This window comes from Camelina sativa, chromosome 8 (assembly GCF_000633955.1).
Source record: "Camelina sativa cultivar DH55 chromosome 8, Cs, whole genome shotgun sequence".
Lineage (NCBI taxonomy): Eukaryota > Viridiplantae > Streptophyta > Magnoliopsida > Brassicales > Brassicaceae > Camelina > Camelina sativa.
In genome coordinates this window covers 14,287,779-14,315,398 of record NC_025692.1, presented here as the reverse complement: position 1 = coordinate 14,315,398, position 27,620 = coordinate 14,287,779, and the positions used below count along the sequence as shown (strand labels likewise).

Genomic DNA, 27,620 nt, shown 5'->3' with positions numbered 1-27,620 from the left:
TTTTTTTTTTTTTTTTTTTTTGTGGAACAATTGATATGCAACACACAAAAATAAATGATAGAACACCTTGAGGTAGTGATCAAGAGATTGCTCGTATATGGTGATCTCTTATGGCTAGAAAAAAATGGTCTCAGACTCCCGTTAGTCCTATGGTGATGAAAAAACACTATTTAGACATCGATGATTGGTTCTCCGATTGTAAGATTATGCTTCACAGCCCGTGGTAAGTCAAAGAGCTCACAAACGTAAAGATTCCATATACATTTACGTTGTATGATGCACCGGAGAAGAAGAGCGCCTTGGCATCATATGTTCTTGCCTGCCACACACAATCACAAAGTGAACGGGTATATATTGTGTATTTGTGTTCAATATGTGGATTTGTTTCTAAAATCTAATTAATTATGTCATCTCAATTTTTTTTCCACATAGCAATGACTTCAAATTGAGTAAAACAGTACATGGCAAGGAAATGTCTACTGCAGACAATGAGGGAAGTTGAATGAACTAATCAATTATAATAGTACCTTCGAATTCCTATACACTGTCGAAAATGCAAGCCCCTTCCATGGAAAGCATATGTTCCATACTATTAACCACTTTTCTCCAATCCTCTACTTCCTTCCATTCACGAAGATTATTTTGCCTTCAAATTAAAATCCTCAAATTACATAGAAAATTATTGGAAAATCTTGAAAAATTGAATTAACAATAAGATTTTAGTTCCCACGAGATGAAAGAAAATGATATTCTAACTCACCGGGAAGCTAGCTTTTCCAATCTCCCGTGGCTGTGCTCACAGTCCTATTACCAGTGATAGGTTACTTAGAAACTCGTTGCCAACGTCCACGGTAATTAGAAGAGGCTGAAGACGTTTTCAAGTTGGAGACGGAGCCGATCGAGACATGCATCCGATCGAGACATGCATATATCTCTGGAATTTTCTGGAAACATAAACAACGTAACAGATTGTGAAAGATGAAATATAACAAAAAATAAAACTTTGCTTTATTTTTTTTTTTGTTAAAAAAACTTTGCTTTACTTGAGTAAATGAGTTTTGAGTTCATGGTGAGTTAAATTTATAGAGGAAGATGAAACAGTTTCTGCGATGTAGAGATCGTGGTGATTGTGGGATAGAAAATTTAGGGATTTTTATTAGAAAATTTGGTTATTGTTTAGTTTTTTTTTTCTCGCCACGATTTCGATTTCTTTTCAGAATTTTTTTATGAAATTAAAATTAAAAATAAAATAAAATCTCATGTGGCTTAATTTAATTGGACATATGACTTGTGCTTTATAGGATAAAGGATCACTATCAACACTAATCTCAAACTTTATTTTATTTACTTGTTGTGGGAGATATATTAGTGTAGGTTGATTTTATGATGTATTATTTTTGTAGTTTATACAATTTAATCACATAATTTTTATATAGTTTTTTTTTTCTGAGAGAAGTTATTTATTTCTTTTTTTTTGTTCTTTTTTTTTTAAATATAATTGTTTTGTTTGATAATAATTCCATGCAAGTCAATATACAGATACATAGTTTTACTTTAGTTTGGTTTTGTGTTATTCGTGATTAATCTTAATTTATATTCTATTTAAATTATATTATTATTATTTTATTTGTATTATATTTATATTTGACTAATATTATACTTTACTAATATGATACTTATGTTGAATTGATTTTATTATTATACTTGGTTAACATTAGCATATTTTTAAAAGTTATAAATGAATTATTAATTTATTTTAAATTTAAGCTATAATTTTAAACCTTTGTTTTTGGAAAATATTGATACGACATACACTGATTAATATACTTAGTTGATATTATTATATTTTTAAAAATTGTAAATGATTTATTAATTTAGTTTAAATTTAGGCTATAAATTTAAACATTTGTTTTCCAAAATTATTGATGATGTTTATTATTTCTCATAGTTTAATTGGTTACACAATTTAAATGATGTGTTAGTTCCTAAAAATTTAGAAATGCTGATGTGGAACATGAAATAATTATTATTGGGTGAGAGATATGAGTTGTATTAATGAAATGTTTTCTTTGGTAAAGAAATAAGCTGATGTGTCAACTTCATATTTCACCAAAATGCTGATGTGTAAGCATTGGAGAGAAACATATTGTGTTTTCATTGTATTGATTAGTATATTTTACCTGAAAAAAATGTTTGATTATCTTTGCTTTTAATCATCAAATTAATTATAAAATTAAAGTAAACCTATAATTTTTTTGTATATGCTATAGATTGAATTTTAAAAATAAATAAATTTAAATCTATACTATTACAAGAAGAGAAATGCAAATGAGTTAACGATCATAGTTTTCAAAGTATTACTATTTACTTAGAAATGCCATATATACAGTAAAACCTCTATAAATTAATATTGTTGAGACCATAAAAATCTATTAACTTATAAAAGTTTTAAAACCGAACCTAACAATAAAATATGAAAACCAATTTGAATTCGTAAAAATTCTAAACAATCCAATTTGAAAAAGAATTGAATTTTAATCAGATACTAGTCGGATTTTATACATCTTAATCCAAAAAATCTGAAATTCAAAAGTCTAATCTAATGCGAACCAAAAATCCGAGCGTCCATGCTTAGTCTCAAAGACACAACAACCAAGCCTGAAGATTGTCTAAGAGTTTGGTTTAGTATTGGATTATATTAGTTGTTGAACACAAGGCCACATTCATTGTACACATTTTAGTTTTTTTTGCTTTAAATAAATTTAACATTTTTTGGTTGAGATAAATAAATTGGCCAATTTGTCCAATAACCAAATTCAAATATTTAATTAAGAGTATACTAACATATTATTAAAAAAAATTAGGAAACTAGGATGAGGGATAAAGAGAATTACCATTTTTGTGTTGGTGGTGGTGATGGTTGGTGGCCGGAGGTGGTGGTGATCAGAAGCGGTGACCTGAATAGTTGCCAGAGAAAGTGGTGGCCAAATACGGTGGTCAGACCGATTGTTGAAGGTGGTGGCGACAGGAAATAGCAATCAAAACGGTGACCAGAGGAAGAAACGGGGTGGAGACGAGGATTGATTCAAAATGCTTATTTTTGTAATTATTGTATAAAATACATGAAATATAATATTTTTATGGTTAGTATGGTTTTAAAGTGAAATCAAGAATTTTTTTGGGTTATTTCTAGTTATTTCTATCAGATTTTCTGACTAAATTTTACTTTTTAAAAGAAATTTTCTTTTTGCGGAGATAAAAGAAAAAGCAAATTGCAGATATATCCTTTGACCTCACGGAATCATGATTTTGACTAGGCCTGGGCAAAATACCCGACCTGAAATATCCGTATTGGAACCGAACCGAAAAACTCCGGTTCGGATCGGGTATAGATCTTCTCCAATATATTAGTTGAATCTTAATTGTAAATACTTTTGGGTATCGCGTATTACCCAATCCGAACCGATACCCAATTAGTACTTATGTATATCCAAACCTATGTTGTTTATCATTTCACATATGTAATCCTTATGTGTGTTTATCAGTTGAGATTGCATTGAAGAAGAAGAATCATATTTATCAGTTCGTCTCCACTCTCCACTACCTATATGGCTATATCTGCGGAAGATTTGTTTTTCTTTATAAATTCTATAACCCTAATCCACAATTTGAATCTGGATTCTTTAATTTTTTTTTTTGATAACTGTTAATTATATTACCAAAATGGAACTTGAGGTTTACAAGAGTTTATATCATAAGCTACAGCCCAAATAAAAATAAAAAGCCATAGCGAACATTAGTACAAATTCGAAAGAGAAAGGAGCTAAAAGCAGAGTAGCAGAGCTAACAAATTTTGGGATTTCAGCCATTAATATGGGTAAGCCAATTAGCCAGGAGACCTTTTCCTTGTTTATTGTATTGGTGAGCAAGGAGAATGTCTCTGATGGATCTGTCCAACGCACGGAAGATAGTGTCAGGGGAGGATAAAGGTCCTTCATCAAGTCGGAAATTCTGTTCTTGCCAAATTGAATAGATGGTAGCCTGAGTAGCAATCTTCTTCAGCGTTGAGCGGAGGTCTTTTGTGATACCTAGGAGCCAATATACTAGAGTCTGCCAAGAGGAGAAAATGAGAGAGGGAAGGCCCAATCGAGAAAGAACCTGACTCCAGAGTTGTACTGCAAAATTGCAGTGAAGGAATAGATATCTCTTGTCTCTTCACCATCTGAACAGAGGACGCAAGCAGTGTCTGCAGTCACTCCCCAGGCGTGAAGCCTAGATTTCACAGGCAACCGATTAAGATTCGCAACCCAAAAAGTAAAAGAGTGTTTAGGGATACTACGCTTGAACCAGACAGCACTATGCCAACGTTTGGTTGTAGATGCAGGTCTCAAAGCTTTCCAGGTGAGCTTAGTGCTGAAGAAAAGTTTCCTTGAACCATCTTGACCCCAAGAAAAAACATCTGGTCCGTTAGAATCCGAAGGTGGGTCCAGCAAACTGAGAGTGTTCCAGACTGTGAGCAGTAGAGGGTTACGGGACCTGCATGAAGGAAGTCTCCAACCATGCGGTCCAGCTCCCTGCGCCACCTTAGCATCCCGAGGAATGCCCATTAATCGTGGATCATCAGGACCAAGGAAGTCAATTAAAGGGCCCAAGAAGCACCAGTTATCATACCAAAAACTCGCAGTTTGGCCATCTCCTGTGGAACTCGCCAAGAGAGGCTTCACCAACAGATTCAGTGCATGAAGGTAACGCCACATCCAGGAGGATCCTTGATTTGTCTCGGCTATCCAGTAGTCAGTGTTCTTGAGCATGTGTTCCTTCATCGAGGCAACCCAAAGAGATCCACTATTGGTGATTAGCATCCAAATGAGCTTCATAGTCAACACTTTATTCCAGATAGCAAAGTTACGGAGACCCAATCNTATATTACCAAAATGGAACTTGAGGTTTACAAGAGTTTATATCATAAGCTACAGCCCAAATAAAAATAAAAAGCCATAGCGAACATTAGTACAAATTCGAAAGAGAAAGGAGCTAAAAGCAGAGTAGCAGAGCTAACAAATTTTGGGATTTCAGCCATTAATATGGGTAAGCCAATTAGCCAGGAGACCTTTTCCTTGTTTATTGTATTGGTGAGCAAGGAGAATGTCTCTGATGGATCTGTCCAACGCACGGAAGATAGTGTCAGGGGAGGATAAAGGTCCTTCATCAAGTCGGAAATTCTGTTCTTGCCAAATTGAATAGATGGTAGCCTGAGTAGCAATCTTCTTCAGCGTTGAGCGGAGGTCTTTTGTGATACCTAGGAGCCAATATACTAGAGTCTGCCAAGAGGAGAAAATGAGAGAGGGAAGGCCCAATCGAGAAAGAACCTGACTCCAGAGTTGTACTGCAAAATTGCAGTGAAGGAATAGATATCTCTTGTCTCTTCACCATCTGAACAGAGGACGCAAGCAGTGTCTGCAGTCACTCCCCAGGCGTGAAGCCTAGATTTCACAGGCAACCGATTAAGATTCGCAACCCAAAAAGTAAAAGAGTGTTTAGGGATACTACGCTTGAACCAGACAGCACTATGCCAACGTTTGGTTGTAGATGCAGGTCTCAAAGCTTTCCAGGTGAGCTTAGTGCTGAAGAAAAGTTTCCTTGAACCATCTTGACCCCAAGAAAAAACATCTGGTCCGTTAGAATCCGAAGGTGGGTCCAGCAAACTGAGAGTGTTCCAGACTGTGAGCAGTAGAGGGTTACGGGACCTGCATGAAGGAAGTCTCCAACCATGCGGTCCAGCTCCCTGCGCCACCTTAGCATCCCGAGGAATGCCCATTAATCGTGGATCATCAGGACCAAGGAAGTCAATTAAAGGGCCCAAGAAGCACCAGTTATCATACCAAAAACTCGCAGTTTGGCCATCTCCTGTGGAACTCGCCAAGAGAGGCTTCACCAACAGATTCAGTGCATGAAGGTAACGCCACATCCAGGAGGATCCTTGATTTGTCTCGGCTATCCAGTAGTCAGTGTTCTTGAGCATGTGTTCCTTCATCGAGGCAACCCAAAGAGATCCACTATTGGTGATTAGCATCCAAATGAGCTTCATAGTCAACACTTTATTCCAGATAGCAAAGTTACGGAGACCCAATCCACCTTCTTTCTTTGGCAAACAAATATCCTTCCAGGAGACTTTGGCAGCCGGACGTTTGATGATATTGCCAGACCACAAAAATGCATTAGACATCATCTCGATAGCTCTCAAGCAACCTTTTGGTAAGGCAAAGGTTGAGGACCAGAAGTTTACTGTGCTGTAGATAATTGCAGAGATTAACTAGAGTCTACCAGCGAAGGAGAGGACTTTAGATGACCAAGCAGTGAACCGCTCCTTAACCTTGTCTAGAAGCGGGGCAGACTCTTCTTTCTTGAGCTTACGATGAAGTAAAGGGAGACCAAGATATCGTACCGGTAGAGAACCAAGGGGGTAGCCGAGTTGGTCAAGTCCATCTAACGGGACTGTTGCCACAAACAGTGTGGATTTGGCTCTATTCATGCGCAAACCTGACAGATCTTTGAAATTGTCAAGCAAGGAAGCAATCTCTTGGTGCGAAGTGATCCCGCCATCATAGAATATCATGAGATCATCCGCAAATGCAAGGTGGGAGATAATAGGATTTCTTCCGAGAGGATGATATCCTATTTGTCCTGCCGCAAACCTAGAGTTGAGCATATTGGTGATGACCTTCATAGCAATCACAAAGAGAGAGGGGGATAACGAATCCCCTTGTCTTAATCCTCTAGTTCCTCTGAAAAATCCACATAGCTCCCCATTGATATTGACAGAGAAGGAAGTGGTAGTTAGACATTGCTTAATCCAAACAATGAATCGGGGAGGGAATTGTGCAAATTCGAGCGTTCTCAGGATGAAATCCCGAGAACGCTCTAGGAGTGATGAAATCCTGAGAGCGTTCTCCATAGCAATCATAGGTCCACTTTCAAAAGAGCTCTAGGAGTGATGTTACTTCTCCCGAAACCTTGGACCATCTCCGTGGCCAAGAGCACATTTTCAACGAGCAACCTACCCTTGACAAACGCAGATTGGGAGTTGGATATCATTAGGGGCAATAAGTTCTCCATCCGCCGCGCAATTATTTTGGAGATGGCTTTGTAGATCATATTACTGCAGGAGATAGGTCTAAACTTGGTGATGTTCTCAGCACCTATCTCTTTAGGTATCAGGATCAAAGCTGTTGCATTCGTTTGCTTGAGGAGATTGCTTGTGCTAAAGAACTCTTTGACAGCCGCGATAATATCATGACCAATTATATCCCAAGAGGCTCGATAAAACTCCCCCGTGTAGCCGTCCGATCTAGGAGTCTTGTTAGACGGCATAGAGAACACTGCTTGCTTGATTTCAGCATCCGAGACATCATCTGTAAGGGAGTCAGAAAGGGATTGGTTCAACCTGAAAGGCGTGAATTCCCTAAGTTGATCAAGCTCAGAAGGGGAGAGGATGGAAGAATCTCCTCCCAGAAGGACCTTGTAGTAGGACACACAATGTTGCTTGACATCCTCCATATTGCTTAATCGCTGCCATTGAGAATCTACCAGGTAGTGAATCTGGTTTTTGGCTCGCTTGGTTGCTACAACTCTATGGAAGTAGGCTGTATTGAGATCCCCACACTCGAACCACTTAATCTTTACCTTTTGGTACATAAATTTCTCCTCTGCCATAACTAGAGTTAACCACTTTCTCTGCAACCACAACTACAGGGGAAGGATTGGTCAAGAGAAGAGACTGGCAGTGAAGGAGTCATTCTTGAGCTTCCTTGGTTCGATTCTCCAAATCCGAAAAGTGCTCTATGTTGAGGTTTCGGATGATGTTTTTCAGATCTTTCAACTTCTTTGCCAAACAGTATTGAGCAGATCCTTGGTAGTGAGTTGTATGCCAAAACATCAGAAGCCTCGGGAGGAACTCCTCATGCTGAAGAAGGTAATGAGAAATCATAAAATGTCTACGACCTCTTTGCCTCGTGTCAAGATCAATTATGGCGGGGAATGGTCTGAAAAATCAGGTTCAGCAAAGTGAGCAAATGACAGAGGGAATTTGACCATCCATTCATCATTAATAAGGATTATATCCAACTTCTTAGCAATAGGGTTCTGCTCCTGATTATTCCATCAAGTGAACTTGTTTCCTCGAATGGAGAGGTCTTGGAGACTAGCATAGAGAAGACAATCTCTAAACTCCTCCATCCCCTTCCTGACTCGAGTGCCTCCCGAGGAATGCTCTGAGGGATTGAGAGTTTGATTGAAGTCCCCTATCACTGTTCATGGTCGTGAATTGATGGAAGAGTCTCGGGATAACGAGCAAACTTCCTCCCATAGCTGCTGTCTCCCGTATCGACAGTTGACTGCATATACAAAGGAGACAATGATTTCACTGTCTTCGTTTGGCAGAGTTACTATGCAAGTTATCATCTGTTTCAATTTGGAATGAATAAGGAGTTTCACTGACTGATCCCATACAACCCAGATTCTACCCAGCTCTGCAAACTCATAATTAGCTTCAAAATTCCAACCAGCAAAGGTGGACTGAACATACTTGTGCGACTTGTGCTGCTTAACACGCGTCTCAACAAGACTGCCAAAAACCGGCTTATACTGCCGTAGCCATTTCCGGAAACTTCTCCTCTTTACACTATGATTAAAACCTCTAACGTTCCAAAAAAAAATGTCGACCCTTGTCATTATCTAGATGATTTGGGGGGTGAGCTCTTCCCTGTGGAAACACGCTCGAATCGTCTTTCCTTCTTAGACAGAACACGGATAAAGTTAGCATTATCAGCTGGGTTATCGTCTTCTTCAGACGAAGGGTCCGAAGAAGAGGATTCCTCTACAGTTTCAGGATCCGAAGAGGATGGAGCTGAGGATGAGGAGCACTTAGAAGGCAATGGCTTTTTGGAGGGTTTTAGCTTTTTGGAGGACTTTGGGGTTTTGGAGGAGTTACCCAGCTCAAAAGCCAATTCTAGAGTACCTGATTTGGGATGAGAGGAGGGAAGCTTTTGGGAGGGGATGTCATCAACTTCAGTTTCAGAGAGTTTTCGTGCTCTTTCTTTGCGTGTCCTGCTCAGGTTTTTCCTATTGAGCCCCTCTGTGGAGGATTTTTTCGTGCGAGGGCAGTCTTCACCGGAGTGAACCGTTGAGTTGCACCGGGTGCAGAGAATTAGGGCTGTAGGGCAACGTTTGATGGTATGTCATATGCCCTGACAGAAGTCAAACGTCGGAGAGAGCTTTGGATTCTTTAAATTTCTTCGCTTCTTCTCCTGAATCTCCTCTTTCATAGACGTTAAAGATTCATCCAAAGGTAAATCACATTGCTTAGTGAATTTACTTCATCAATTGACACTTATATTGTATATAGAGTTAACCACGAGAGTTTGATGCATTTAACCACGAGTGTTTGGTACTTTAGTTCATCGATTGATTCTTTAGACTGTATATAGAATTGGTTTAGTTATTTTGGTATGATTTTTTTAGTTATAATTTCATGAAATTTGATATAGTTATTCAATTTATATAGGATATTTTAGTTATATATATGGATATTTTGGTTCTAAATGGGTAAAAAATACTTATACCGAACTGAACCCAAAACATATTAGATATATTTCGGTATTCCAAAAAAATACCCGAACCAATCTTAACCCGAAAAAATCTGAACAGAACCCGAACCGAAATTTTCATAATACCTATATGATTCTATAAACTATAAACCCGAATTACCCGAAAACCAAATTAGCCGAACCGAACCCGAACCAAAAAAATCCCGAATGCCCACCACTAAATTTTTGATTATTATCACCTTTTTCTATGATGTTCGATTCACACTAAAGAGGTAAAATCTGCTTTTTCTACTATCACAGATTCTTCTTCTACTCAACTTCCTTTGTCTTCTAAGAGAAATGTCTAGCGGCGACTCAACGATGAACACGGCCAGGGAGATCGCCGGTGACAAGGTTGATTCGAAGGATGTTGAGGCAACAACAACAAAAGGAGATATCGAGTCCCAGATTCTCGCGGCTATGCAGTCCCGAGTAACCTACCTCAGAGATAAAGCAGAGTAAGAAATCGTTGCTTAAGGCATCTCTCTCTTCGCTTCGATTTCACGGAAATTATCACTGTTGTTGTTTTGTTTTGAATATGGTTAAAGATGGTTGAAACGAAGGAAAATGAGGATCTAGGTCTGTGTGAATTGAGTTGTTCGAGGTAGCATTCAGTGTATGTGGTAGACTAGGTTTGTATAAGATTGGTTTGGTGATGATGCAGGGAGTTTGATTTGGGGGAGAAACTAGGGTTTTGTGGTCAGCGATGTTTGTTAAATTTGGTGAAATATGGTTGAAACGAAGAAAAATGAGAATCTAGGTCTATGAATTGAATTGTTGTAGTAGCATTCAGTGTCTGTTTTAGGCTGGGTTTGTATAAGATTGGTTTGGTGATGTTGTAGAGTTAGATTTCGTGGAGAAACTGAAGCCTTATGGTATGGTTCCAAAGCATAGTTTTGGTGAAAGCTATAAAATGAGATTTTTAGGTTTGTGAATTGAGATGTTCGAGTAGCAATCACTGCCCTTGGTAGGATAGCTTTGTGTCAGAGCTTGGTGATGATTTAGTGTTTGATTTCGTGGAAAATGAGGGCTGTAATGGTTTCATTTCGTTTAAGTATATGAGACGAAGATTTTCATTCAAAGGAATGGCTGAAGATTGATGATATCTCCAGTTTATGGTTTAAAGGGTTTCATTCAAAGGAAAGGTTTTCTGAAGCACAATTATCTGGAATTTGGTTTTTGCAGCAGCCTCACCTGTGAGAGTGTGCGGAGGTTGCTGGAGGAGGATCTGAAATTGGAGAAACATGCTTTGGATGTGCATAAGAGCTTTGTTAAACAACATTTGGTTCAGGTATCCTTTGCTATAGTTAATGCCAAGTTTTGCATGAAATAGAGAAAATATGTTACTACTTGCAGCTGACTAATTATGCCTCAATATGTTTTCTTGGTGATAACAGTGCTTAGAAGGTGCTGAGAATGATGATACTTCAGAAAATTCTCAAGAAACTGAGAAGAAAGATGATGTAACTCCATTGAAAGAGGCAGCAAAGTTATCGGAAGAGCACAAGGTGAAAAAAGATGTCAAGGCAGATATGACTGGTGATGATGACAAAACAGAAGATTCTCCTGTGATGGGACTTCTGACAGATGACAACACGTCCAAATCTATAGCTGAGCAAACAAAAGATGAGGAGAGCAAAGANGCGTCTCAACAAGACTGCCAAAAACCGGCTTATACTGCCGTAGCCATTTCCGGAAACTTCTCCTCTTTACACTATGATTAAAACCTCTAACGTTCCAAAAAAAAATGTCGACCCTTGTCATTATCTAGATGATTTGGGGGGTGAGCTCTTCCCTGTGGAAACACGCTCGAATCGTCTTTCCTTCTTAGACAGAACACGGATAAAGTTAGCATTATCAGCTGGGTTATCGTCTTCTTCAGACGAAGGGTCCGAAGAAGAGGATTCCTCTACAGTTTCAGGATCCGAAGAGGATGGAGCTGAGGATGAGGAGCACTTAGAAGGCAATGGCTTTTTGGAGGGTTTTAGCTTTTTGGAGGACTTTGGGGTTTTGGAGGAGTTACCCAGCTCAAAAGCCAATTCTAGAGTACCTGATTTGGGATGAGAGGAGGGAAGCTTTTGGGAGGGGATGTCATCAACTTCAGTTTCAGAGAGTTTTCGTGCTCTTTCTTTGCGTGTCCTGCTCAGGTTTTTCCTATTGAGCCCCTCTGTGGAGGATTTTTTCGTGCGAGGGCAGTCTTCACCGGAGTGAACCGTTGAGTTGCACCGGGTGCAGAGAATTAGGGCTGTAGGGCAACGTTTGATGGTATGTCATATGCCCTGACAGAAGTCAAACGTCGGAGAGAGCTTTGGATTCTTTAAATTTCTTCGCTTCTTCTCCTGAATCTCCTCTTTCATAGACGTTAAAGATTCATCCAAAGGTAAATCACATTGCTTAGTGAATTTACTTCATCAATTGACACTTATATTGTATATAGAGTTAACCACGAGAGTTTGATGCATTTAACCACGAGTGTTTGGTACTTTAGTTCATCGATTGATTCTTTAGACTGTATATAGAATTGGTTTAGTTATTTTGGTATGATTTTTTTAGTTATAATTTCATGAAATTTGATATAGTTATTCAATTTATATAGGATATTTTAGTTATATATATGGATATTTTGGTTCTAAATGGGTAAAAAATACTTATACCGAACTGAACCCAAAACATATTAGATATATTTCGGTATTCCAAAAAAATACCCGAACCAATCTTAACCCGAAAAAATCTGAACAGAACCCGAACCGAAATTTTCATAATACCTATATGATTCTATAAACTATAAACCCGAATTACCCGAAAACCAAATTAGCCGAACCGAACCCGAACCAAAAAAATCCCGAATGCCCACCACTAAATTTTTGATTATTATCACCTTTTTCTATGATGTTCGATTCACACTAAAGAGGTAAAATCTGCTTTTTCTACTATCACAGATTCTTCTTCTACTCAACTTCCTTTGTCTTCTAAGAGAAATGTCTAGCGGCGACTCAACGATGAACACGGCCAGGGAGATCGCCGGTGACAAGGTTGATTCGAAGGATGTTGAGGCAACAACAACAAAAGGAGATATCGAGTCCCAGATTCTCGCGGCTATGCAGTCCCGAGTAACCTACCTCAGAGATAAAGCAGAGTAAGAAATCGTTGCTTAAGGCATCTCTCTCTTCGCTTCGATTTCACGGAAATTATCACTGTTGTTGTTTTGTTTTGAATATGGTTAAAGATGGTTGAAACGAAGGAAAATGAGGATCTAGGTCTGTGTGAATTGAGTTGTTCGAGGTAGCATTCAGTGTATGTGGTAGACTAGGTTTGTATAAGATTGGTTTGGTGATGATGCAGGGAGTTTGATTTGGGGGAGAAACTAGGGTTTTGTGGTCAGCGATGTTTGTTAAATTTGGTGAAATATGGTTGAAACGAAGAAAAATGAGAATCTAGGTCTATGAATTGAATTGTTGTAGTAGCATTCAGTGTCTGTTTTAGGCTGGGTTTGTATAAGATTGGTTTGGTGATGTTGTAGAGTTAGATTTCGTGGAGAAACTGAAGCCTTATGGTATGGTTCCAAAGCATAGTTTTGGTGAAAGCTATAAAATGAGATTTTTAGGTTTGTGAATTGAGATGTTCGAGTAGCAATCACTGCCCTTGGTAGGATAGCTTTGTGTCAGAGCTTGGTGATGATTTAGTGTTTGATTTCGTGGAAAATGAGGGCTGTAATGGTTTCATTTCGTTTAAGTATATGAGACGAAGATTTTCATTCAAAGGAATGGCTGAAGATTGATGATATCTCCAGTTTATGGTTTAAAGGGTTTCATTCAAAGGAAAGGTTTTCTGAAGCACAATTATCTGGAATTTGGTTTTTGCAGCAGCCTCACCTGTGAGAGTGTGCGGAGGTTGCTGGAGGAGGATCTGAAATTGGAGAAACATGCTTTGGATGTGCATAAGAGCTTTGTTAAACAACATTTGGTTCAGGTATCCTTTGCTATAGTTAATGCCAAGTTTTGCATGAAATAGAGAAAATATGTTACTACTTGCAGCTGACTAATTATGCCTCAATATGTTTTCTTGGTGATAACAGTGCTTAGAAGGTGCTGAGAATGATGATACTTCAGAAAATTCTCAAGAAACTGAGAAGAAAGATGATGTAACTCCATTGAAAGAGGCAGCAAAGTTATCGGAAGAGCACAAGGTGAAAAAAGATGTCAAGGCAGATATGACTGGTGATGATGACAAAACAGAAGATTCTCCTGTGATGGGACTTCTGACAGATGACAACACGTCCAAATCTATAGCTGAGCAAACAAAAGATGAGGAGAGCAAAGAGGTCCTTCAGAGTGANAAATGAGATTTTTAGGTTTGTGAATTGAGATGTTCGAGTAGCAATCACTGCCCTTGGTAGGATAGCTTTGTGTCAGAGCTTGGTGATGATTTAGTGTTTGATTTCGTGGAAAATGAGGGCTGTAATGGTTTCATTTCGTTTAAGTATATGAGACGAAGATTTTCATTCAAAGGAATGGCTGAAGATTGATGATATCTCCAGTTTATGGTTTAAAGGGTTTCATTCAAAGGAAAGGTTTTCTGAAGCACAATTATCTGGAATTTGGTTTTTGCAGCAGCCTCACCTGTGAGAGTGTGCGGAGGTTGCTGGAGGAGGATCTGAAATTGGAGAAACATGCTTTGGATGTGCATAAGAGCTTTGTTAAACAACATTTGGTTCAGGTATCCTTTGCTATAGTTAATGCCAAGTTTTGCATGAAATAGAGAAAATATGTTACTACTTGCAGCTGACTAATTATGCCTCAATATGTTTTCTTGGTGATAACAGTGCTTAGAAGGTGCTGAGAATGATGATACTTCAGAAAATTCTCAAGAAACTGAGAAGAAAGATGATGTAACTCCATTGAAAGAGGCAGCAAAGTTATCGGAAGAGCACAAGGTGAAAAAAGATGTCAAGGCAGATATGACTGGTGATGATGACAAAACAGAAGATTCTCCTGTGATGGGACTTCTGACAGATGACAACACGTCCAAATCTATAGCTGAGCAAACAAAAGATGAGGAGAGCAAAGAGGTCCTTCAGAGTGACATAAAGAAAGCCCTTCGTAAAAGGTCTTCTTATATTAACGCTAATTCTGAGTAAGTCGATTCTGTCTTCTTATCCTTTCTCAGATGCCATATTTTAACCGTTAGGAAACATTTTTCTATATGTCAGTTTGCTGTCGTCAATAATTGTGGGAAAGGGACTATCTTTGTTTATAATTGCTTGCTTTGTTTCAGGAAAATTACAATGGGTTTACTTCGTCGACTTTTNATTCAAAGGAAAGGTTTTCTGAAGCACAATTATCTGGAATTTGGTTTTTGCAGCAGCCTCACCTGTGAGAGTGTGCGGAGGTTGCTGGAGGAGGATCTGAAATTGGAGAAACATGCTTTGGATGTGCATAAGAGCTTTGTTAAACAACATTTGGTTCAGGTATCCTTTGCTATAGTTAATGCCAAGTTTTGCATGAAATAGAGAAAATATGTTACTACTTGCAGCTGACTAATTATGCCTCAATATGTTTTCTTGGTGATAACAGTGCTTAGAAGGTGCTGAGAATGATGATACTTCAGAAAATTCTCAAGAAACTGAGAAGAAAGATGATGTAACTCCATTGAAAGAGGCAGCAAAGTTATCGGAAGAGCACAAGGTGAAAAAAGATGTCAAGGCAGATATGACTGGTGATGATGACAAAACAGAAGATTCTCCTGTGATGGGACTTCTGACAGATGACAACACGTCCAAATCTATAGCTGAGCAAACAAAAGATGAGGAGAGCAAAGAGGTCCTTCAGAGTGACATAAAGAAAGCCCTTCGTAAAAGGTCTTCTTATATTAACGCTAATTCTGAGTAAGTCGATTCTGTCTTCTTATCCTTTCTCAGATGCCATATTTTAACCGTTAGGAAACATTTTTCTATATGTCAGTTTGCTGTCGTCAATAATTGTGGGAAAGGGACTATCTTTGTTTATAATTGCTTGCTTTGTTTCAGGAAAATTACAATGGGTTTACTTCGTCGACTTTTGGAGCAAGATCTTAAATTAGAAAAGTATTCTCTTGACCCCTACAAGAAATTCATTAATGAAGAATTAGATGAAGTAAGTAACTATAATTTACTATGTTTCTTGTTATAACTGAGAGACACATTCTTCTTATAGCTTTTCTTGGCTAATTAGGTACTACAAGCTCTTGAAACTACAAAACCTATAAGTAAGGCTATGGCTCCGAAGAAAACTACAAAACGTATGACTAAGGATATGGCTCGGAAGACAACTGTAACCAGGAATGTCAAGAGTACACCAGCTAAAAATTCAGACAATGAAGAAATGTCTGATTCAGATGGTGAAGACGAGGAGGAGGACATGGAAGTAGCTGTGAAAAAGAAGACGGCTGAGAAAAGAAAGTCATCAAAGTCAGAGGGAACCGGAAAGAGGAAACGTGAAAAGGAGAAAGTTTCATCTCTGAAGAAGACAAAACAAACAGATTCACAGAGCGACAGTGATGCAGGAGAAAAGGCATCATCTTCAGAAAAATCTGTGAAGGTATAGCAGCTTTGTTGTAGCTCCTATCTCGATTCCTATAAAAACAGCAGTGCACAATATACATCGCTTGTTTTCTGTTTGTCTAATATTTTTTAACTGCAGAAACAGGAAACTCCAACGACTGGCTACGGCAGGCGTGTTGAGCATCTTAAATCTATCATAAAATCTTGTGGAATGAGGTTTTAAATCAAAACCCGGTAGATCTTAAAAATCTGTGTTGGTTCATACTCCAGATTTTTGATTTAATCTCTTTCTTGCCAGTATTTCTCCATCGGTTTACAGGAAAGCCAAGCANGTTGGTTTAGTTATTTTGGTATGATTTTTTTAGTTATAATTTCATGAAATTTGATATAGTTATTCAATTTATATAGGATATTTTAGTTATATATATGGATATTTTGGTTCTAAATGGGTAAAAAATACTTATACCGAACTGAACCCAAAACATATTAGATATATTTCGGTATTCCAAAAAAATACCCGAACCAATCTTAACCCGAAAAAATCTGAACAGAACCCGAACCGAAATTTTCATAATACCTATATGATTCTATAAACTATAAACCCGAATTACCCGAAAACCAAATTAGCCGAACCGAACCCGAACCAAAAAAATCCCGAATGCCCACCACTAAATTTTTGATTATTATCACCTTTTTCTATGATGTTCGATTCACACTAAAGAGGTAAAATCTGCTTTTTCTACTATCACAGATTCTTCTTCTACTCAACTTCCTTTGTCTTCTAAGAGAAATGTCTAGCGGCGACTCAACGATGAACACGGCCAGGGAGATCGCCGGTGACAAGGTTGATTCGAAGGATGTTGAGGCAACAACAACAAAAGGAGATATCGAGTCCCAGATTCTCGCGGCTATGCAGTCCCGAGTAACCTACCTCAGAGATAAAGCAGAGTAAGAAATCGTTGCTTAAGGCATCTCTCTCTTCGCTTCGATTTCACGGAAATTATCACTGTTGTTGTTTTGTTTTGAATATGGTTAAAGATGGTTGAAACGAAGGAAAATGAGGATCTAGGTCTGTGTGAATTGAGTTGTTCGAGGTAGCATTCAGTGTATGTGGTAGACTAGGTTTGTATAAGATTGGTTTGGTGATGATGCAGGGAGTTTGATTTGGGGGAGAAACTAGGGTTTTGTGGTCAGCGATGTTTGTTAAATTTGGTGAAATATGGTTGAAACGAAGAAAAATGAGAATCTAGGTCTATGAATTGAATTGTTGTAGTAGCATTCAGTGTCTGTTTTAGGCTGGGTTTGTATAAGATTGGTTTGGTGATGTTGTAGAGTTAGATTTCGTGGAGAAACTGAAGCCTTATGGTATGGTTCCAAAGCATAGTTTTGGTGAAAGCTATAAAATGAGATTTTTAGGTTTGTGAATTGAGATGTTCGAGTAGCAATCACTGCCCTTGGTAGGATAGCTTTGTGTCAGAGCTTGGTGATGATTTAGTGTTTGATTTCGTGGAAAATGAGGGCTGTAATGGTTTCATTTCGTTTAAGTATATGAGACGAAGATTTTCATTCAAAGGAATGGCTGAAGATTGATGATATCTCCAGTTTATGGTTTAAAGGGTTTCATTCAAAGGAAAGGTTTTCTGAAGCACAATTATCTGGAATTTGGTTTTTGCAGCAGCCTCACCTGTGAGAGTGTGCGGAGGTTGCTGGAGGAGGATCTGAAATTGGAGAAACATGCTTTGGATGTGCATAAGAGCTTTGTTAAACAACATTTGGTTCAGGTATCCTTTGCTATAGTTAATGCCAAGTTTTGCATGAAATAGAGAAAATATGTTACTACTTGCAGCTGACTAATTATGCCTCAATATGTTTTCTTGGTGATAACAGTGCTTAGAAGGTGCTGAGAATGATGATACTTCAGAAAATTCTCAAGAAACTGAGAAGAAAGATGATGTAACTCCATTGAAAGAGGCAGCAAAGTTATCGGAAGAGCACAAGGTGAAAAAAGATGTCAAGGCAGATATGACTGGTGATGATGACAAAACAGAAGATTCTCCTGTGATGGGACTTCTGACAGATGACAACACGTCCAAATCTATAGCTGAGCAAACAAAAGATGAGGAGAGCAAAGAGGTCCTTCAGAGTGACATAAAGAAAGCCCTTCGTAAAAGGTCTTCTTATATTAACGCTAATTCTGAGTAAGTCGATTCTGTCTTCTTATCCTTTCTCAGATGCCATATTTTAACCGTTAGGAAACATTTTTCTATATGTCAGTTTGCTGTCGTCAATAATTGTGGGAAAGGGACTATCTTTGTTTATAATTGCTTGCTTTGTTTCAGGAAAATTACAATGGGTTTACTTCGTCGACTTTTGGAGCAAGATCTTAAATTAGAAAAGTATTCTCTTGACCCCTACAAGAAATTCATTAATGAAGAATTAGATGAAGTAAGTAACTATAATTTACTATGTTTCTTGTTATAACTGAGAGACACATTCTTCTTATAGCTTTTCTTGGCTAATTAGGTACTACAAGCTCTTGAAACTACAAAACCTATAAGTAAGGCTATGGCTCCGAAGAAAACTACAAAACGTATGACTAAGGATATGGCTCGGAAGACAACTGTAACCAGGAATGTCAAGAGTACACCAGCTAAAAATTCAGACAATGAAGAAATGTCTGATTCAGATGGTGAAGACGAGGAGGAGGACATGGAAGTAGCTGTGAAAAAGAAGACGGCTGAGAAAAGAAAGTCATCAAAGTCAGAGGGAACCGGAAAGAGGAAACGTGAAAAGGAGAAAGTTTCATCTCTGAAGAAGACAAAACAAACAGATTCACAGAGCGACAGTGATGCAGGAGAAAAGGCATCATCTTCAGAAAAATCTGTGAAGGTATAGCAGCTTTGTTGTAGCTCCTATCTCGATTCCTATAAAAACAGCAGTGCACAATATACATCGCTTGTTTTCTGTTTGTCTAATATTTTTTAACTGCAGAAACAGGAAACTCCAACGACTGGCTACGGCAGGCGTGTTGAGCATCTTAAATCTATCATAAAATCTTGTGGAATGAGGTTTTAAATCAAAACCCGGTAGATCTTAAAAATCTGTGTTGGTTCATACTCCAGATTTTTGATTTAATCTCTTTCTTGCCAGTATTTCTCCATCGGTTTACAGGAAAGCCAAGCAGGCTCCCGAGGAGAAACGCGAGGATACTCTGGTAAAAGAACTCAAGGAGATACTCGCCAAAGAAGGATTGTCTGCAAATCCTTCAGAAAAAGGTAATGTTCACACTAACGAAGTTTCCTCTACCATTAGGAAAGCGTAAGACACCTTCGAGATATTCTAGGGTGAAACCATATAAATTATGAACAATGTATATGTTTTGACCTGGTGACAGAGATCAAGGAAGTCAAAAAAAGAAAAGAAAGAACAAAGGAGCTTGAGGGTATTGATACTAGCAACATTGTGTCGAGTTCAAGGAGAAGATCCACAACAAGTTTTGTGCCGCCTCCGAAGCCAATAAAAGCAGAAGAAAGCGAGAGCGATGAATCAGAAGATTCTGATAATGAAGAGGATGAGGAGGAAGATGAAGAAGTAGTAGGTGAAGAAGAAGATGAGGAAGTAGTAGGAGAAGAAGAAGATGAGGACGAGGAAGAAGGCGAGGGAGGTAATGAAGAAGGCGCAGAGGGAAGTCAAAACGAAGGAGAAGCAAACACTGGTGCGTATCCTTTGTGTTATATCAATTTTCAGCAGAATATATTATATAAAACTGATGATTATCTTGGTTTTGTTGCAGAAGATGGTGATGAAGNTCGCTTCGATTTCACGGAAATTATCACTGTTGTTGTTTTGTTTTGAATATGGTTAAAGATGGTTGAAACGAAGGAAAATGAGGATCTAGGTCTGTGTGAATTGAGTTGTTCGAGGTAGCATTCAGTGTATGTGGTAGACTAGGTTTGTATAAGATTGGTTTGGTGATGATGCAGGGAGTTTGATTTGGGGGAGAAACTAGGGTTTTGTGGTCAGCGATGTTTGTTAAATTTGGTGAAATATGGTTGAAACGAAGAAAAATGAGAATCTAGGTCTATGAATTGAATTGTTGTAGTAGCATTCAGTGTCTGTTTTAGGCTGGGTTTGTATAAGATTGGTTTGGTGATGTTGTAGAGTTAGATTTCGTGGAGAAACTGAAGCCTTATGGTATGGTTCCAAAGCATAGTTTTGGTGAAAGCTATAAAATGAGATTTTTAGGTTTGTGAATTGAGATGTTCGAGTAGCAATCACTGCCCTTGGTAGGATAGCTTTGTGTCAGAGCTTGGTGATGATTTAGTGTTTGATTTCGTGGAAAATGAGGGCTGTAATGGTTTCATTTCGTTTAAGTATATGAGACGAAGATTTTCATTCAAAGGAATGGCTGAAGATTGATGATATCTCCAGTTTATGGTTTAAAGGGTTTCATTCAAAGGAAAGGTTTTCTGAAGCACAATTATCTGGAATTTGGTTTTTGCAGCAGCCTCACCTGTGAGAGTGTGCGGAGGTTGCTGGAGGAGGATCTGAAATTGGAGAAACATGCTTTGGATGTGCATAAGAGCTTTGTTAAACAACATTTGGTTCAGGTATCCTTTGCTATAGTTAATGCCAAGTTTTGCATGAAATAGAGAAAATATGTTACTACTTGCAGCTGACTAATTATGCCTCAATATGTTTTCTTGGTGATAACAGTGCTTAGAAGGTGCTGAGAATGATGATACTTCAGAAAATTCTCAAGAAACTGAGAAGAAAGATGATGTAACTCCATTGAAAGAGGCAGCAAAGTTATCGGAAGAGCACAAGGTGAAAAAAGATGTCAAGGCAGATATGACTGGTGATGATGACAAAACAGAAGATTCTCCTGTGATGGGACTTCTGACAGATGACAACACGTCCAAATCTATAGCTGAGCAAACAAAAGATGAGGAGAGCAAAGAGGTCCTTCAGAGTGACATAAAGAAAGCCCTTCGTAAAAGGTCTTCTTATATTAACGCTAATTCTGAGTAAGTCGATTCTGTCTTCTTATCCTTTCTCAGATGCCATATTTTAACCGTTAGGAAACATTTTTCTATATGTCAGTTTGCTGTCGTCAATAATTGTGGGAAAGGGACTATCTTTGTTTATAATTGCTTGCTTTGTTTCAGGAAAATTACAATGGGTTTACTTCGTCGACTTTTGGAGCAAGATCTTAAATTAGAAAAGTATTCTCTTGACCCCTACAAGAAATTCATTAATGAAGAATTAGATGAAGTAAGTAACTATAATTTACTATGTTTCTTGTTATAACTGAGAGACACATTCTTCTTATAGCTTTTCTTGGCTAATTAGGTACTACAAGCTCTTGAAACTACAAAACCTATAAGTAAGGCTATGGCTCCGAAGAAAACTACAAAACGTATGACTAAGGATATGGCTCGGAAGACAACTGTAACCAGGAATGTCAAGAGTACACCAGCTAAAAATTCAGACAATGAAGAAATGTCTGATTCAGATGGTGAAGACGAGGAGGAGGACATGGAAGTAGCTGTGAAAAAGAAGACGGCTGAGAAAAGAAAGTCATCAAAGTCAGAGGGAACCGGAAAGAGGAAACGTGAAAAGGAGAAAGTTTCATCTCTGAAGAAGACAAAACAAACAGATTCACAGAGCGACAGTGATGCAGGAGAAAAGGCATCATCTTCAGAAAAATCTGTGAAGGTATAGCAGCTTTGTTGTAGCTCCTATCTCGATTCCTATAAAAACAGCAGTGCACAATATACATCGCTTGTTTTCTGTTTGTCTAATATTTTTTAACTGCAGAAACAGGAAACTCCAACGACTGGCTACGGCAGGCGTGTTGAGCATCTTAAATCTATCATAAAATCTTGTGGAATGAGGTTTTAAATCAAAACCCGGTAGATCTTAAAAATCTGTGTTGGTTCATACTCCAGATTTTTGATTTAATCTCTTTCTTGCCAGTATTTCTCCATCGGTTTACAGGAAAGCCAAGCAGGCTCCCGAGGAGAAACGCGAGGATACTCTGGTAAAAGAACTCAAGGAGATACTCGCCAAAGAAGGATTGTCTGCAAATCCTTCAGAAAAAGGTAATGTTCACACTAACGAAGTTTCCTCTACCATTAGGAAAGCGTAAGACACCTTCGAGATATTCTAGGGTGAAACCATATAAATTATGAACAATGTATATGTTTTGACCTGGTGACAGAGATCAAGGAAGTCAAAAAAAGAAAAGAAAGAACAAAGGAGCTTGAGGGTATTGATACTAGCAACATTGTGTCGAGTTCAAGGAGAAGATCCACAACAAGTTTTGTGCCGCCTCCGAAGCCAATAAAAGCAGAAGAAAGCGAGAGCGATGAATCAGAAGATTCTGATAATGAAGAGGATGAGGAGGAAGATGAAGAAGTAGTAGGTGAAGAAGAAGATGAGGAAGTAGTAGGAGAAGAAGAAGATGAGGACGAGGAAGAAGGCGAGGGAGGTAATGAAGAAGGCGCAGAGGGAAGTCAAAACGAAGGAGAAGCAAACACTGGTGCGTATCCTTTGTGTTATATCAATTTTCAGCAGAATATATTATATAAAACTGATGATTATCTTGGTTTTGTTGCAGAAGATGGTGATGAAGAGGACAGGGAATAATTTTATAATCGTCGGCTTTGCTTAGCTTTGTCGCAGGAACAATGTAGCTTAGTTTCTCTCTGTGTTGTTGTAGAGTGGTGATATTTTCTACTTTTAGAAGTGTTTAATCATGGTCATGACATTAGGATATGAATTTTAAGAGATGCACTATAACACTGGATTAGGTTTCAGCTAAAACTTTGAATGGATATGTTTTGGCTTTTGTTCCACTAAATCACGTACTGTTCCTAGTTCGATACCAATTGTGAAAATAAGAAAAAGAGCATTTCACTAAGTTTCAACAACCTGCTTAAGCCTCAAAAGTTTCACTAGTTTTTCATTTACATAATCTTAAGACTTTGCGTAAATGAGAGTTGAGTAGTCGACACTAATTAAGAAACACTATTGCTTAATATTAGCCAATCTTTTTACTTTTTAGCATGCAGTCACAATGAGATACACACGTTCCTCACTCAGATCCAAGATTAGTCTTTCCATCTCCGTTCCAGTCCTAATCATTTTCTTGAACTTTTAAACTTGTAAATCAACCTAAATATCTTCTTAATCGCCATGTCAACCAAGAACGTTTAGTTCTCCATACTTTGCAACAAACTTTTTTTTTAATATTTTAACAACATCATCACTATACGTTTCATAGGCTTTTAAAGATTAATCTTGTCAATACTAAGTTCATATTTGGCGTCTAACGATATATTTACCAAATTAAGGTTTCTTTCATTTCCGTGATATTCCACAAGTACAGAAAATATACAACATTTTTTATATAGTTGAATCTAATAATTACCACAAGATAGCTTGAAAATGTAAACAACATAAAACAAACAAGTAAGATAAACAAATTTCCCTTCTTGGAAATTTGGTCTTCCAAAATTTGAGAGCAATGTCTTTTTGTTTAGGTATTGTTAGCCACACCTTTGTCTACTGCAATGGGAATACAACCAGTACCCTCTGTCTTTGTGGAGATGTTGGTGATTGGCAGCTCCTGCAATCCTGTTTTCTCCTCAACCGAAATCACTTCGTCCTTAGCTTTTCCCCACACGACGCTATATAGCCCAAACACGATGAAAATCGCCCCTATTATACTGCATTGACAAAATTAAACAACTACTTAGTTACATATATTGCATATAATCTAATCGTTTGTACTAGTGTCGTTTCCATATAACTATAGCTAGTTTACCTTCCGAGGTGGATCTTTTCAGCCAAAACTAGCACGCCAAGGAAGGCAGTGATGATCATGCACATAGGACTGAACGACGTAGTAAAAACGGGGCCTCGTTCCCTAATCACAATGCTTTGTATGTAATACGCCATACCAGAACAAACCACTCCCTGATATTAACCATTCAATTACCATTAATATCAATATTTACTAGCTAGTGTGATTATATATAAAATCAGATGGTTTGGTATTAAACGGTTAAAACTTACGGAGTAAACCGCGGCAAGTGTGCCTGAGTCCATACCGATCTTCCAGGCGCTCAAGTCACGCACCATCACGACCGAAGCAATGGTGTTCAATATTGTTCCCATGCCGCAAATCCACATAACCAATGACAGTTCCGCAGGATATTTTTTTAACGTGAATGACTGAAAAAATTAACCATTTTATTAACTTTAATATATACTATTCACATTTTGTTAAAATGCCATGTAAATTATGTATAGCTTTAACCAATATATCACAAATTAGTTTACATTACCCAATATATATATGTATAAATTAGGTACCACTCTTTGTCTGAACACACTAATTGAGAATCAAAATATAAGAGACTAATTTTCGCTTACTTGTAAAATGAAAAAACCTGCCCAACTGGTGATACTACCCATAACCGCTAGGGTCCCGGTGACCCAGTTCTGGTCAGTGGTCTCGGATGAGCTGCTGGAGGAGCCACCGTGTAAAGAGGTATGAGCACTCTGAAAGAGCTCAATGGCTGGACCTTTGTACAACGTCATCACCATCGCTCCTACTAAGGTGATTGCTGTTCCAATCACCTTTGCAAGACTTCGTATCTTCTTCAAGTTTACAGTTTCTATCCTGATTATATTAAACAAATACATGATTAGTAAATTAGTAAAATAAAACAATGTTTACGTTTGCTAGTAAAAAAATTTGAGAAAAATATTAAATCTAATTAGAAACAAATTACCTGAAAATGACAGCCATTATAAAAGTAATGGCAGGAAGTGCATTAACAAAGGCAGAACTGTACGTAGCTGACGTGGCTTTCATTCCTATGTAGTACAAGTTCTGGTCCAAAAGTGGTCTGAATAGACAAGCAACAACACTGACGAATTGATCAATTTATTAATTATGTATCTAATCATATGCTTCAATTTTGCATCATCTTTTGCTCAACCAATCATATTCTAGTTTTTTCACAATCACTCTTAAAAGATGAAAGGAAACACAAATAAGTGAATGACTATGAGAAGACGGCAATGAGTGATGATCTCATCAAATTCACCACTAGAATCTTTTCGTATAGATTCGACCAAAATAATATTGTTTTACACCTCATTTCTATGGAAAAAACTTTGTTTATTTAAATTATTGAATTGGCTTTTATATAAAAACATTGTTTTATTTATCGATTTTTAAAATCTTACATGAACAAAAAAGACAATAGGTCCTCCTCTGTAGTATTATGCAAATCGAAATTTTTAATTTTCATTTGGTATATTGGTAAATTATGTATTTATAGTTTTATTGTTTCTTTTATTTAAATTTTTTATTTTCATTGATTAAGAAACTAATTTGAACTGTCTCTAATATTTTACAAAAAGTGCTTTAAATGTTAGGCATGACGTATATATTATCATGAAAATATATCAACATCACAATTTTTTCATTCGTTTTTTATTAGGCCCCGAGAATCCTATATAATTATTTATAAAATTATATTATGTCGTTAATCTAAATGTATCGTTTGAATATTATATATATATAAGTATATGTATATATATGTGCTATGTCTGCACATGTTAATGTATAAACACATATATATACTATTATACACACACATATTGACATATATATATACTATTATACACACACATATTGACATATATATATATATATACTATTATACATGTACATGAAAAAGGGGATAAGGTTTATGTATACGGAGCTTACTCTAGGAATCCGAGGGAAAGAATCCTAAAGAACAATGGCCATGTCATCTTAGGCCTTATTTTCCTGAAAAGTATGCGATAAATTAGTATTGAGACACATATATATAGCCCACCATGGCTTTAGATATAAAAACCAAACTTAACAACGCATACAATATCATGAAACATACATACCTCTCGAGAACGAGGGCAAAAGGAGCAATGACAATGGTGGCGACGACGTGACGATAGGTAGCAAGGATCCAATGGTTCATGCCATGCTTGAAGGAGACCATGGTAATGATGTACATGCCTGCATATCCGAATTGGAGTGATATGATTGCTATTATTGGCTTCAACTTATCCACTTTCCCACATTGTTTTTCTCCTCCCTTCATTTTTGTGCCCTTCATTTTGAGACGTAAGTATTTATTTATATGATTCTATATATATATATATATATATTGTTATATCTCTCTCTAGATACAAGGTGTTTCGTGAACGATGAAGAGATACTTGTTTAAGCATACAAAACCAAATGGGAAATGATCCTTCTTATAGTCCATCAAAAGTTAGATTTAAAAGATAAATACCATTATTTTGTTGGTTCAATAATACGTCTACGTATCTTCTCGAATATTATAATGCAAAGATATGAGTAACAAAAACAAAGGGCATTATTTATTTATTTTTCATAAAACAAAGGGCAATATAGAAGAAAAAAAAAGACATATTGGGAAAATTTTAATTTCTTTTGTTCCTACGGAAATTTGCAAAATAGAAGGACCAATAAACTTCTAGAGTTTGTGCATTAATTGATTATATATTATTTATTTTTTTCAAAAACAACAAATCATGAAAAACTGTAAATAAATTTTGTTTATCGTGTATGTTATTTTCAGTTGAGGACACATTATTATAAATATTATCACTCTATTTATCTATGAAATCCGAAAATGTCATCTAGATATTAAAAGTACTAGGTTAGACCCGCATGATACCGCGAAATGTTATTCTATACATTTGATATTCAAAGTATGATTTTTAATTTTTAAAATTATATTAATCATGAAAATTATGATTTACACAATGCTAAGATATAGAAATGAACCGAAAAAACCTACAATGGTTTGTAACTCCGTAGTATTTGTTATTACAATCATTTACTCGTATAATTGGCTTAACTCTACTATATGCTATGTTTTTTTCTCCTATTATTATTGAAGATATATTAGTGTAGTGTTATTTTGTAGTGTATTTTTGTAGTTTACAAATTTAATCATCTAAGTTTATATAGTTTGTGTTGTTGTTACATTATTATTTATTTGTTTCCTTTTGTAAATTACTTATTCTTTTTTTATAACAAGTCCACGTATATCAAAGTAAATAGACATATTTTTACTTTAGTTTGGTTTTATGTTATTATTTAAATATTATACTTATGTTAAACTGTATACAACATTTATAAGGATTATGCTAATTGTCAAAGTTATTTTAAAAGTTATAGATGATTTAATTTTTTTTAATTAAAACATTTAATTTTCGATCTTAAACATTGTTTAATTTGTCAATGGTGTTCTTATATTTAAATCTTGAGAGGCAAAGAACCTTTATTATTACACGCCAAAATTCAAACACTGCAATCATCACTATGAAAAGGAATCATATAG

At 37.0% G+C, this 27,620-nt stretch overlaps 5 protein-coding genes across 6 annotated transcripts; 4 read left to right on the top strand and 1 right to left on the bottom strand.

Moving 5' to 3' along the window:
* On the top strand, positions 9,861–11,368 carry LOC104709525. Its single transcript, XM_010426122.2, has 3 exons — positions 9,861–10,102; positions 10,830–10,935; positions 11,042–11,368. The coding sequence occupies exons 1-3, from the start codon at positions 9,945–9,947 to the stop codon at positions 11,366–11,368; spliced, it is 591 nt and encodes a 196-aa protein (XP_010424424.1). The 5' UTR covers positions 9,861–9,944.
* Positions 12,539–16,538, top strand: LOC104709524 (nucleolin-like). The gene is made up of 8 exons (XM_019228743.1): positions 12,539–12,780; positions 13,508–13,613; positions 13,720–13,965; positions 14,713–14,777; positions 15,670–15,775; positions 15,854–16,219; positions 16,322–16,398; positions 16,481–16,538. Exons 1-8 carry the CDS (start codon positions 12,623–12,625, stop codon positions 16,536–16,538), a joined length of 1,182 nt encoding a protein of 393 aa, XP_019084288.1. The 5' UTR covers positions 12,539–12,622.
* Positions 16,890–20,037, top strand: LOC104709523 (DNA ligase 1-like). The gene is made up of 9 exons (XM_010426119.2): positions 16,890–17,130; positions 17,858–17,963; positions 18,070–18,380; positions 18,522–18,627; positions 18,706–19,071; positions 19,174–19,250; positions 19,333–19,457; positions 19,577–19,897; positions 19,976–20,037. The coding sequence occupies exons 1-9, from the start codon at positions 16,973–16,975 to the stop codon at positions 20,035–20,037; spliced, it is 1,632 nt and encodes a 543-aa protein (XP_010424421.1). The 5' UTR covers positions 16,890–16,972.
* On the top strand, positions 20,586–23,036 carry LOC104707154 (DNA ligase 1). 2 transcript variants are annotated; one of them, XM_010423440.2, is made up of 8 exons: positions 20,586–20,792; positions 20,899–21,209; positions 21,351–21,456; positions 21,535–21,900; positions 22,003–22,079; positions 22,162–22,286; positions 22,406–22,726; positions 22,808–23,036. In XM_010423440.2, exons 1-8 carry the CDS (start codon positions 20,601–20,603, stop codon positions 22,831–22,833), a joined length of 1,524 nt encoding a protein of 507 aa, XP_010421742.1. In that variant the 5' UTR covers positions 20,586–20,600; the 3' UTR covers positions 22,834–23,036. The 2 variants fall into 2 exon arrangements, with proteins under 2 accessions (XP_010421742.1, XP_010421741.1); XM_010423439.2 differs by having other exon boundaries at positions 22,805–23,036.
* On the bottom strand, positions 23,533–26,496 carry LOC104707153 (WAT1-related protein At4g08300-like). The gene is made up of 7 exons (XM_010423438.2): positions 26,146–26,496; positions 25,973–26,035; positions 24,987–25,103; positions 24,625–24,874; positions 24,265–24,423; positions 24,014–24,165; positions 23,533–23,915 (listed from the first exon to the last, which is right to left on the bottom strand). The coding sequence occupies exons 1-7, from the start codon at positions 26,361–26,363 to the stop codon at positions 23,726–23,728; spliced, it is 1,149 nt and encodes a 382-aa protein (XP_010421740.1). The 5' UTR covers positions 26,364–26,496; the 3' UTR covers positions 23,533–23,725.

Bases quoted from the DNA above. Each gene is read 5' to 3' on its own strand.
- LOC104707154 (XM_010423439.2), top strand. From the start codon at position 20,601: ATGATATCTCCAGTTTATGGTTTAAAGGGTTTCATTCAAAGGAAAGGT. The intron at 21,210-21,350 runs GTAAGTCGATTC...GCTTTGTTTCAG, and splicing joins TATATTAACGCTAATTCTGA to GAAAATTACAATGGGTTTAC. The intron at 22,287-22,405 runs GTAATGTTCACA...ACCTGGTGACAG, and splicing joins TGCAAATCCTTCAGAAAAAG to AGATCAAGGAAGTCAAAAAA.
- LOC104707153 (XM_010423438.2), bottom strand. From the start codon at position 26,363: ATGAAGGGCACAAAAATGAAGGGAGGAGAAAAACAATGTGGGAAAGTG. The intron at 24,166-24,264 runs GTAAGTTTTAAC...GGTTAATATCAG, and splicing joins CACTTGCCGCGGTTTACTCC to GGAGTGGTTTGTTCTGGTAT. The intron at 23,916-24,013 runs GTAAACTAGCTA...TTGTCAATGCAG, and splicing joins GAAAAGATCCACCTCGGAAG to TATAATAGGGGCGATTTTCA.